The sequence below is a fragment of the Aulonocara stuartgranti genome, assembly GCF_965226115.1.
Source record: "Aulonocara stuartgranti genome assembly, chromosome: 7".
In the NCBI taxonomy this organism is placed as follows: Eukaryota; Metazoa; Chordata; class Actinopteri; order Cichliformes; family Cichlidae; genus Aulonocara; species Aulonocara stuartgranti.
The window spans coordinates 7,674,373-7,687,002 of NC_138945.1; the positions used below are offsets into that span (position 1 = coordinate 7,674,373).

A 12,630-nucleotide genomic window follows, 5' to 3' on the forward strand; every position below is an offset into this window, starting at 1 on the left:
TCTGGTGCAAATTACTGACCTCTGTCATCATTTTAAGTGGGGGAACTTGCACAATCGGTGGCTGACTAAATACTTTTTTGCCCCACTGTACATACTCAGTAGGGTTCATCATTTTGACTGAAACTGCAGTATATCTGTCTTCACACAATCCTGTTAAAACGAGGCAATGATAACAAATCAGACAGAGACCAATATATTTTAATATATATATATATATATATATATTTATTTTTTTTTGCAAAATACAAATACTACCACATTTCTGAGTGAGGGAATTGCTGTACATCTGCAACAACAGTGTGTTTAATTTGTTTTTCATTGTCTCCAAATTGGCGACAAAGGCCAGCTTATGCCGCTAACAATCTCTTTGAATATCTAACTTAATAGTTATTAGAAACATTAGTGCATGAAACAATGGCATAACAGAGCCAAAAGTGTACATTTCCCCCAGTGTACAGAGGACATTCACTGATGTCACCAAAAAGAGGAAATGAAACTATTTCATTGGGGCGCTTCAGGTACAGGCAGTAATCAAACTGAAAACAGATACAGAGGGGCTTTCACAATGTCAACACTGCATCTCCCTGTTTTGTGAGCTTCACCTCCACCCGTACACAAGCCACTCCACTTGAAGCCCAAGGATGAGCTCCTGGCTCTCACTTCATTGTGGTACAGTAAGACCAGCTTGATGAAAAGGAAAAGGGTGCAGAAGTGAACACATCTGGGCTCTGCCCTGGTTAACAGACATCACTTCATCCCATCACAGCTACAGGGATTTTCAGTGAGAGAATTTATTCGCTGGATTTACAGTAGAGATGATGGCTGAGGGTTTGAGCTCCAAATATACAGTTTTAAAACCAAAATATTCAAATGTGAACAAGCCTCAGCCACCAGCATCTCTTCAGTATTAAAAACTAAAAATAAGTGGATTTCACTCTGCAGTCCTTCAGCCTGTCTGTGGCTGGCGTCAGACCCAGCTGACATGCAAGGCACAACTCAGTCACTTATGTACACTTGTAGAGTTACACAAACACAAACACGCGGTACTGGAAAGTAGCCAAGTACTTTAACTTTTCATAACTGTATGTTTTGTTCTTTATTTTGCAAGATTTTATATCCAAAGATAAACTTAGTGTATGGTGGACAAAATTCTTGTTCTTAGTACATTTTTTACTAAATATGGTGGCAAATCCTAAAATGTATTCACATGTGCTTCTATTATTGCTGTTACATAAAAAGGTAAAATCATGAACAATCTTGTAAAATGACCATGGGAAGCACTAGACTCAAGGGCGTAGATTTGGTTTTGGCATTGGTGGGGACGGATGATTCAACCACTGAACGCTGCCCTGTTTCTTATTTTTTTCCTTTTTGTCTTTGCTTCTTGATAAAAAAAAAAAAAGGAGAAATATACTTGCCTACATATGCTATTCTACATGCTTTTAAACCGTTTAAAATTACAATTCATAGTTTTATATGTGAATTATATAATGTTAAATTATTATTAAACAAATGACTAAGTATTTTAGGCTTTAGTTTACTTCAGCCATATTCCATATAAATCAGGTATCATACAAAAATAAAAATAACTTCAAATACAGTCATGACAATAAAAGAATATGACTTTAAAGACTTAACATTACTTCAGTTATAGTACACCAACATCTCTGATACATTAGCACTACGGGAACACTGAATGACCTGGTGGTTTTTGTCCATAAAACTACTCTAAGTAAAAGATCTCTCACCAAAATTATGCAACATTTTAGGCACTATTGCCTCTATCAAATCAGTGAGCTGGGATTTCTTATTCTAAACATGAACTACTGTTACAGCAACAGACATGGACTACTGATGTCCCACACAACAACTCAATGTCTTTCTTTACTGTCCCATCCGTCCATGCCAAATCTACGCCCTTGACTAGACTAAACCATGGTGGACAGTCTAACGGGTAACATTTTTGGCTGGTACTTCGCTTGAACTTAACCGTCCTGAGGACTTCTTCCACCACTGCTAGTATTGAAAAATGATGAAAGTGGTAAGTGGAAAACAGGAGCTTTGTCCTTTGTGCTCTGACGGATTGTCGCTGTGAGATCACGTTGGGTCTGACACCAGCTAAACAAACTTTTTTCTACCTTAGAGCAAACGTCTCCCTGAACATCTGATGGGAAACGGTGTGCATGTGTGCATTCTGCTGCTGCTTTTTATATCGTTGTTATTACACGGGACTGCAGACATCCAAAAATATCAATCTGATCTAACAAGCAAAGTTTAGTTTGAAAAACACTACACTACAAACTCTGTGCAGCAAAGCATCACTTGTCCCAGTCAATATGGCTTTTAGGATCCTCACCCTGACTGCTAAATCCTGCAAAGCTATCAGCACATGCTAACTTTCATGCATCAATTACAAAGACACGAATAACAGTTTCATTGCTGCAGTCGCCTCACGCGAGCGCCCTCTGCTGTCTGGTTCCACACACGACCTCGTTTGTTTTCCTAGGAATAACAACTTTTAGATTGTCTTTTTATAAACTGGATACCAAATTGTGAACTATACTTCACTTCAGATTACTTACATTTGAACATTTTAAAAAGAAAGTAAGTAAATCTATTGTTTAATTTTACAAACTACATTTAGAACCAGAATTTGGGTGTAATTTCCTCATTTCTTTTGGTTTTATTATTTATATAATAATAATTAATGATACAATTCTAATTAATAATAAAATTCCTACAGCTTTTAGCTTCCTTCTGCTAATATACATCATTTTGTGTATATGTAGCCTGTGTGACTGACATTTTAACTAAAATACTTTGAGGTGGGTCATTGTCAGAATTACTTACTTAGTTACTTCCAATCACAGCTTTTTTTGCTTCAGTGTTTTCTGATGTTTTTGGTATCATGTCTGAATTAACTGTAGTCCCCCCCTTTTGCTCTGAAATTGTCTTCACAATAAATGAAACTTGTTTTCTATCCAACTTGTTCCAGATCACTTTCTTCTCCCTCACAATGAAACCTCTCACGATTTGACATCACTTTCTCTTCCTGCACTTACTCATACTCCCATTTTTTCAACCCATTTTCTTCGCCACACTTTACTTTCCATATGTTCTGGTTACATGAGTGATTGATTATGTGCATAAATATGTTGTACCTGCAGCAGTGAACTGATGCTCCATTTAGCCACCTGACATTAAATTCACCATTAGAGTCACTATTCAGAGTGCCAGATTTTCTCACCTTGATCTTTTTGTTGCTTTGCATACATATGCTCATAAGTAGCACATATGTACATATGTTATTTGCTTATACCCACACACATGAACACACACACATAAAACAAGCAATACATGTACACCAACAGCCCCTCTGACAGCTTCAATATGTTTGGCTCCTGAATGATATCATGGACCAACAGTGTTTGTAGAAAAGGTGGGGGGGAAAAGAAACTCTTAACAATTTCAAGCTTTTACTTCTGAATGAAAACAGTTGGATATTTCCTTCTTACTTTTTTCTTTGTACTAGTTGAAGTTTAAACTAGTTGTTTTTAATTTTTTCACATATTTGTGATTTACTGAAGTATTTCCTTTTCAGGAGAATTTTTATATTGTTCTTTTTACACTCCTACATTCCTCTAATACATCCATTTTTCTTGACTCTTTGGGATTATTCATATATTCACTGACCTCAACATTGGGAAATGAATGATATGAACACCCGCCTTTGGAACAGTAAGAAGAAGTGATTATGAATACTTTTAGGCCCAGACAAAAGTCTCATCTAACTCACTGAGCACTTCTTTAATTTGACTGAACTCTTTCATTTAAAGCTTTTGGATGTTTTAGAATCTGGCTCTGGTTGGGATTGGCCTGGTTCACTTTTACTATCAAATGAATAAATGAATAAAAACTTCCTTGGACAATATGAAGCTCTGAAAACTGTAAAAAGTTGGATTTAAGTCAAACAGTTTTCTTCCTTTTCTTTCTCGATGTCTGAAAACTGGTTCTGAACTTCAAGCAGTCATTAGTGTGAAGTCTACCAAGAGTATATGCTGGAAATACAGCTGAGCAATCACTGTATCCACACATAGCAGCCCCACCCCCATGTACATGTTACACATATAGCACACCCACTCAGTACAAGAAGAATATGATGTTAATAATAATAATAATAATAACACTATGCGGTAACTTTACTAATACTCCTCCCCCGGCTGTAGAGAGGCTCTGATCATGCCGTCCACCCTTCTGATAGCCTCATCCGTTTAACTGATGGGTTGTGGTGCTCCTCATGACTGGACAGGGGGTGGAGGAGGAAGCTGTCGTTCCCATGGTGATCCTCTCGCTCATCGCTGCCTTCATATGAGCTCCCACAGCTGGACACGCTGTCACCAGGGGAACGCCCTTGTTCATGGGACCCCCGGCCTGTGGTGGAGTATCCAACTGTGGTCATGCCTCCTTCAAGTCCTGTTCCAACCATCCGGTCTCTGGGAGGGGAGGCTGGCTCAGACTTGATGTGGACATTTTGATGGCCAGAGGAGAGGTTTAGGTTTGAGTTCTGGCACAAATTCCTGTAAGATCAAAGCAAGAGAAACAGCATCTTAAACTCAGAGCAAAGCAAATTTTAAGAACGTCTTTAGAGGAAATGTCGATTAAACGCTTGTTTTAATTCTTTGGTGAGAATATGAAGATTCTTGTTTTTGGCTGCTGTTTCCAATTGAACATACAAGTGGATGGAAACATTGATTTACAGAAATGTGATCATGTTGCACTTGGGCTCCGTGGAAATGTCTGTTTTTTAAGGGGATTTCTGAATAATTAAGTAACAATTACTATTAATTAAACTATTTTTTTAATTTTCATTTTTTCCAGTGTATGCTGGATAAACCAGGACACTAACAGCTGAAATTATTGCATTGATTCTGGACAATTCTTTCTAAGGCTTGGCCTGTGGCCTGAAGGTAATATACACAGCTGCTTACCCCATGTGTCCCAGTGCTGAGTGTTGTAGATTCTGTATCTGCTGTTGCTGCCAGTTCACTGATCCCAGAACAGAACCTCCAAAACCGGACAGCGATGGCAGGTCACTGCTGAGGGAGAAATCTGAAGATGGACAAAAAGAGAAACTTGAGCAAAGACGAGGAAACCTGTGGAGTCCAGCAGCAGTGTGCTTTTGTTGTAATCACCTGTGCCATAAGATGAGGAAAGTGTAGATTGGTACCCACCCATCCCCTGACTGGGGATAGTGGTGGCAGAGAGAGTGACAGCAGGGGTTGACAAGGTCTGAGCTGTCTGGGAGTGATTTATTCTCTGGTTCTGCAAAGAAAAGGTAAGATGTCACCAAGCTAAACAGTGACAGCTGATTCAGGGCCAGCATTTTATGGTTATCTGCCATGCCTGGTAATCATGATTTGCTCATTTTAGAAAATCAGTAATCTCAAGTGGTACTTCTAGCGTTTGCTGGTATTCACGGTGACCTGGTCATGCCAATAACTCCTTTAGAGATCCTAAATTTTCAAGCTCATCTTCAGGAGCCTTTCTTCATGGTTCCTTAAAATCACTTCAGCGGCAGAATTTTTCAAATATCTCTAAAGTACAAATAGTTCCCTTACTTAAGGTAATAATGTAAATGACATTGGCACTAATTTCACATATTTGTAGCTTGTATATCATCTATAAACTAGCAGAAGGAGGCATACATGAAAAGTATGGTTCTCTCTGCTGATCAGATTTTTTTCAGAGCTACTTACCAACATCAGGTCAAAGTCCTCACACTGCAGGGCAGCAATAAAGCACAAACTCAAATGAGTCCGCACATAAAAATCAACTTATGAAATCAAACAAATCAAAAGACTAAGCAGAAGGAAGCACTTACAACAGCTGGTATGTTGTTGCACTTGTTGGAAGGGGGCATCAGTGTTCGCAGGTCAGGTTTACGGCTCATGTTCATTGAAGGACTTTTATCCTGCATGTTCTTGGGGGCGCCTCCTGGAGACAGCAGTCCAGGGGAGGTGCAGTGGTTGCTGTAGCTGTCGTTTCCTGGTCGGGCAAAGTTTTAAAAAGGTATCTCTCATTACAAATGACTACAAAATCACTACTGTACCCCAAACCCATTTTTATTTGTGCCTATATTTCATGGAAGTATATTTATCATTGCTGTTTTCAAACTTCTGATTCTGACCAACCACTTCAGCAGGATGTTCTAAGATTTCGTGCGACACCATTTTTACATAAAATAGGTGAATCTTCCCTTTTTCTAGTGTGAGGCTGGTAAAAGTGTCTTTAACTTCAGTATCTGCAGATGTATAGTTGATTGAATGCTACTGGAGCACTCTTTAACGGAACATCTGGGGAGAAAGTTCAAAGTGCATCACTCCAATGAAAAAGTCTGAAAACGTGCTCATCCACTCAAAGTTTTATAACTGCAAACTCTAGCTGAAGTCAATAACCAGAGAGGGAAGATTGTCTGTCACAGAAATGAATTTTATATTTTAGAGTTTAAGCAGCTGAACAATGAGCAATGACAGACTCCCAATGTACTGCTTTATTCCTCATCTGAACTGGATACAGGGGAGATACCTAGCTGTCCAGTCACAGGGGAGGAGACTTACACGAGTGCTAAATAGCAAGAAGAGACATTATCGCTACAGTTTTCTTCATGCATGTCCTCAAATTACCAAATGAAATGAAAAATGACACTCTGAGAAGCACCTTTTTTAATTGTGGGTCTAGCAGCAGTAAGCTGTTGAGGTGCTTGCAAGATATTTCATCAATGGATGTTCTATATCTTAGCAACCAAAGGGTTCCAGGTTAAAAAAAAAAGTTGCACACCCAACCACGTGCTACCAGTTTTGATCTTGTCAAGATCCTAGTGTGTGAGAAGAGCCTGAAAGAGGATGGTGTGTTTTCAGCTGGACTTTTAAGAGAGAGGAGATTTACAGCACAGGATTTACCTATCATCACCCTGATTTACTCAGCCCTTAAAAACAGAGTATTTGAGCTTATGTACTCCTTGCCCTCCAGGAGGCGCTATAGTGCATCTCTAGCAACTAAAACTGTATTAAGGAAATGCTGCTGCAGTCAGTGCCCTGATGACATTTACCACTGGTAACACCTACTGTTTAGAGCAGGCATATTTCTTCTCATACTGAGCACAAGGTGGCGCAAACATATACATAATGATGCCCTAATCAGCAGTGCTGGATCCACTACACTCACATTTTACCTGTTTCCACTAGAAGACTACACTATCATGTTCACCACAGCAGCAACAACTGATGGAGTGGAGGAATGTAGATGAAGCCCCTCAAGAACTGGCTGTTCTTTCAGTGCCTAAAACCGACTGTTATGTAAAACATCATCTACATTTGTAGTTATGGCTGCTCTGCTATCTGACTTTTCACACGTTTATGTCATTTAATATTTAGGTGACCTAAAGACAGTGTTCAGTTTACTCTGTTATGACGAAGATCTATCTATACAAAGAGAGTGATAGAGATATATATAAAGAAATAAGACAGAGTTGCGTTCTTACCCACACTTGACAAAACAGTGCTCGACAGCTCTGAACCCATCAGTCCTACAGACAGAAACACACACATCAAATGAGTATACAATCTGGGTTTTGTTGTTCATTTTTATTATACAACGCCATAATACTTTGGGTGTTAGATTCTTGATCAGGAACTTTTGCAAACTATTTATCATGTAGAGCTCAGCTGTTATTCCAAACCTGATATGCAGAGATTGTCTTCATTCTTAAGAATAATAATTATTCAAATGAACATACTATATAGGGCTCCCAATAAATTACTACTAAAGAAAAAGACGATTCAAGAGAACCTAACACAGCTGGCAAAATTGTAGTTTTACTAACCGTGTTAGGAAATGCAAAGTTAACGCAAACCCACAATAGAAAGATTACTGGGAAAATGATCCTCTTATGGCCTTAGCATATCTATTGATTGTCATTATCATAGAAAAAAGTAGGAAAACACTCACGGCTGAGTCACTTTTTAAGTTGTATTCTTAAGTCTAAAATGCCATTAATGCCTGACTGCTACACCTTTTTGTCACTGCTGGACCAAATGTTGGCCAATACTGTTTTTTTTTCTCATATAGAAAATCTGGAAACACTGCAGCGCGTCAGGCTGTCTATGAAAGGAAAATCAGCAGGATTGTGAAAAGATTTTTAAATAGAAGACAAAAAACAGGAAAACACGTGCTAGGTAGGTTAACACCGAGTATTTGCTAGGTGTGGACCAGCCTGCTTATTTGCCCAAAGGCCCATTTTGAGCTCTAGCTGTGTTACAGTCCAAAACAGCTGAACATTTAATAAGGTCTTTGATGAGGACTGAAGAAAAAGCTACTGACCACAAACATACCTGCATTTCCTGTGCTGGAAGGACTTTGAGGCGACATGCTGTTTCTTTGCAGAGATGAGTGAGAGATGGGCAGCAGGCTATGGTTACCTAGACTGCCCCCTATGCCCTGATGGGAGTAGAGCAGCCCACCCTGATTACTGCCTGGGATGGATATACCCATGTCATAGTTGGAGGGCAGACCCTGCACATAGAACAAACAAAGCCAGTCGTCACTGGTAAGGAAACACGAAGCTGCTTAAAACAACGCTATGCATCAAAAAGAGCAGGTGTGAACATACACAGATTCTCTGTCGGTTGATCATCAGGTCAATGTCTTCATTGATTTTCCGGTATTTATCGTCCAACTCTGGGCTCTGGCCAGCAGAGTCATCAGCCTCGATGTCAGGGCTTTCACAGCCGTTTAAACCCTTCTTTCGCAGGGTCTGGATAAAAGAAGACAAACAAAAGAGTCAAACACAGCAGGGTGACTTTACTGTATGTACTACATCCACGGATCTTCTCTGAGACCTTCCTCTTTTCCTCCTGCCCGGCAGCTCCATCTTCAACATTTTTTGTAAAGTGTGTCCACTATCTCTCCTCTGCACATGGCCTAAACTTCATCTCAGGTTCACCTCTCTAACTTTGTCTCCACATCCCTCAACCTGAGCTGTCCCTCTGATGTCCTCATTTCTAAGCTTGTCCACCCTCTTGTGTTAAACAGTCTGGTCTAAAAGTCCATTACCCTCTCTCCCACACATCTGCATAACTGCACAGGTATGTCACCTGGACCAAATCTTCATCCAACTCTTCTTCATTTGCTAACTTTCCTCCATACTCACTATAAGCCTTTTTGTTGCTTCCCTTCTCTCTGCTGTACATCTAGCCTCCCAGCACTCCTGTCTACTTTATTTCTCTTTATGGCTATCGCACTTTTTCTTTGCTAAAACTTCCTCATTCCAACAACATTCCTCATTGTCTTTGCTCTGTCCTGATACACCAAACACCTTCTGGCAGTTTCCCTCAACTGTACTTTTCCAGTCATTTGGTAAGTCTGCCCTACCACCCAGAGCCTTTCTCAATTCCTCCCTGAACTAAGTGCATAATTCTTCCTTTTTTGACTTAAATCGTTTAAATCCTTACGTCTGCCTTCACTTCCTTAGTCGTCTTGATGTCCAAAGTCAAAATCGACAATCCTTCTCTCCATCATATCAGCTTTCCCTTTAGCAGCCATAGTCCCTACTCTCAACTCCACACCCCTGCCTTTCTTTCCCTCTCGCTGCCTCCTAACACACCTCCCTCTATTTCTGTTGCTATGTATTCAGCCAGCAGTAGTACAATTTCCACCAGCACCATGTTGGCCAACAGCATCAGAGGCAGTAATTGTTATCCGGTCCAGAAGAATCTGGAATGGAAATCTCATTCTTGATGACCCACATATTCAAACTAACAATGACTACCATTCCTGATGGTAGCCTCTCCGTTTATACAGGCATCGGACTGGCACTGCACTGCTACTTGTGACTACTACAATTAGTAGCTCTATAAAACTATAAAACATGCAATCTAAATATGATTTTTATGAATTAAAGGCCCTGGTTGTGTGGTTAGTTAGTCTGCTCTGAGAAAGTTTTGATCTTTCACCAGGACTCTTCTTCTAATGAAGAGGTCGAACTTAGAACAAACATTTCCAACCACAAGAGGGCGATAAATGAGCAGCTATCCCACCAGTGAGGTTCCAAACTGACTTCTATAAGCCAGACAGCAGTGTAAAATGCAAGTGGTACAATCAAACCCAACATACTCGTTTCACCAGCATGTGACAGCATTCACAAAAAGGTCTCTGAATTTTTATACTCATGTTATGTGTGAAGAATAAACAGAATTTAATTTGTGTGTGTGTGTGTGTGTGTGTGTCTCAAAGGTCAGATGCTTCATGTGAATATTGGGAAATCTCTTCTCTTACACAGATATTGGATGATAATGATGATGGTGATGTGAGTGTGTGTGCGTCTGTTTGTACATGTGTGTGGTTTGGGTCTTGGTGGCCTGCTTCAGCGCTTCACAGCCCGTTAGTCCAGTCTGTCACCGTATGAGCATGGCAGTGCCTCTTTCAAACACAGACATACAAATATGACTGTTGGAGCAGCTATCCCACTCATCCCAGTCATGTACACCTGTTGTGCTTTAAAAGGGAGGGGGGGTTAGGGTCTGCAGTGAGGGGAGGGGTGAGGCAGCTTCCACCAATACCAGTGTGGCTACTGGAAGGATGGCCGTAGAAGGTTATTTTTTGCCACTGTGCTCCGCAGTGTTCCTCGTCACTCCCTTGCAATTTGTCAATCTGGCTGCTCTATTAAAACATAAAACTGACTCCACTAGCCTACTTTTCCCTCATCAAATACACACAGAGCACACAGTGCTACTACATTACGCCTCACTTTGCTTTTTTAGTGGAAATAAAGACTGAATGCAAGGAAGTCAGGTGGAAACATTTTACTTATTAACTTATTAAAGGAGCAAACTGTAAAAATACTTCACGTGTTTATGCAATAAAATGTGAATTTAAGGTAAAGTAGAGGTCTCCTAATGACTGGTATTACATCTGTAAACAGTGTTTAAGCATTAAAGTTAGTCTTAGTCTGCTGGTTTCAAATTTAGGTTTGACCCAACTCCAAAGCGATTGTGAAATGATTCATTTGAGAGGATAGAAGAAAAACAAAATTGTAATTAGGGCTGAGAGATAAATTAATCTCAGTAATTATCACAGGAAAAATTACCTCTATAATAATGACGATAACCTGATGAGTAATTGGCAGTCTGCACAATCATCTGTACAATTAGCCTCTGAGGTTACAGCATCAGGGTTATGTGGATAAAATGTTCACAAAGATCAAGAAAAAGACAACACACACAGTTTCTTTCGCTCTCTCTCTCTCTCTCTCGGAAAATTAGAATAAGTGATCATGGGGAGAGTGTGCAAGATGAGGCGATTGTTGTTAAGAGACAATCACTGACAAGAAAACAAAAAACTTTTCCAGGATTTTAAAAGGTTCCACAACCAAGCAGCCAAATCTGCTAACAAGCCTCACAAGTAGTTCAGTCTGCAGCTTCTTTTCTTTAACAGAAACCTATCTGTAGCTGTTTGTCAGCTACATCAGCAGCCATGCAGTCAAGCTTTAACTGCAGCCAGGCAACTTCACCCGCTCACTTTCACCCATCCGGCAGACAAATCTATGCACATCATTTAAGCTGCTTTGGTTTGCCTACAGTTGCTGCACATAACAGCTGCTTTGAAACCCACCTCCAATCCACAGCATGTCTTTTGTCCCGTCTTCCTCCCCTCACCCACCCCTGTCACGGCAGATGGCCGCCACTCCCTGACCCTGGTTCTGCTGGAGGTTTCTTCCTGTTAAAAGAGAGTTTTTCCTTCCCGCTGTTGCCAACGCGCTAACTCATAGAGGGGGTCTTATGATTGTTGGGGTTTTCTCTGTTGTATTATTGTAAGATCTACCTTACAAAATTCCATCCAACTCATCTTTCCATAGCGTATCTGACTGAATCCTATTTGTTTCCCATATATCCTGTCCATCTCTACTGCATCCATCTAATAAGATACTTAAGAAAAAGCAATTCAAGTTGTAACATACAAGTACACAGTATACACTAAATTCTTCCAAGGGACTAGTGTTGTAGTTTGCCGAGACGAAGCTAATGTGTTACAGATTCATATACTTCTAGGTACTGCAATACACATCATTGCTTCTTACTGTATAAACTGAATGGAGGAAACTTAACTGGTGGTTTTCAATCAGTCAATTACTTGTAAAAGGTAGTGGGGAAATTTAGCTGCCAGTGGTGAGACTGATAGAATCGCACGCAAATATTCAGCTAACATTCATTAGAGTTCAATTCTATTTCATTTATACAGCATTAGGTGCCTTTCTTTTAAGGCACCTAGTGAAATATCTATGAAGAGTACTGCTCTATAGCAGAACTCTTGCCCTCATTGACCTCCAGCTCTCTCTCTGGGCAGCAGCTGTGCCCACACCAAAGCTAGGCCCTGTTTGAGAGTCACTCTGTTGTGTCTAACTTTGTCGCTCAGTGATCATTTGTAAATATAGCCAAGATCACAGCACATTCATTAAGTGGTGTGAGCTGGTGTTGTCAGACAGTGCTGTTAAATCAGGTGCAAGGTTCTTAGGTTCTTTGTACAAAATATGTCTGAATACAAAGAGCATTAAATTACATCTTTAGTCTTGTTGTG

At 40.1% G+C, this 12,630-nt stretch overlaps 1 protein-coding gene across 4 annotated transcripts in view; it reads right to left on the reverse strand.

Moving 5' to 3' along the window:
• Positions 1-211: 211 nt before the first annotated feature.
• LOC309709529 (myocyte-specific enhancer factor 2C-like) overlaps positions 212-12,630 on the reverse strand; it is a 35,373-nt gene continuing 22,954 nt past the window's right edge. For 3 of the 4 annotated variants that reach the window (XM_082538166.1, XM_082538167.1, XM_082538168.1), the window contains 8 exons: positions 8,669-8,812; positions 8,391-8,571; positions 7,541-7,585; positions 5,882-6,045; positions 5,757-5,780; positions 5,193-5,322; positions 4,989-5,109; positions 212-4,577 (listed from right to left, as the gene is read on the reverse strand). In XM_082538166.1, coding sequence (XP_082394292.1) covers positions 4,238-4,577; positions 4,989-5,109; positions 5,193-5,322; positions 5,757-5,780; positions 5,882-6,045; positions 7,541-7,585; positions 8,391-8,571; positions 8,669-8,812 — 1,149 coding nt within the window. In that variant the 3' untranslated portion in view covers positions 212-4,237. The remainder of the gene's footprint in view (positions 4,578-4,988; positions 5,110-5,192; positions 5,323-5,756; positions 5,781-5,881; positions 6,046-7,540; positions 7,586-8,390; positions 8,572-8,668; positions 8,813-12,630) is intronic. The other variant, XM_082538169.1, reaches the window with a different exon arrangement.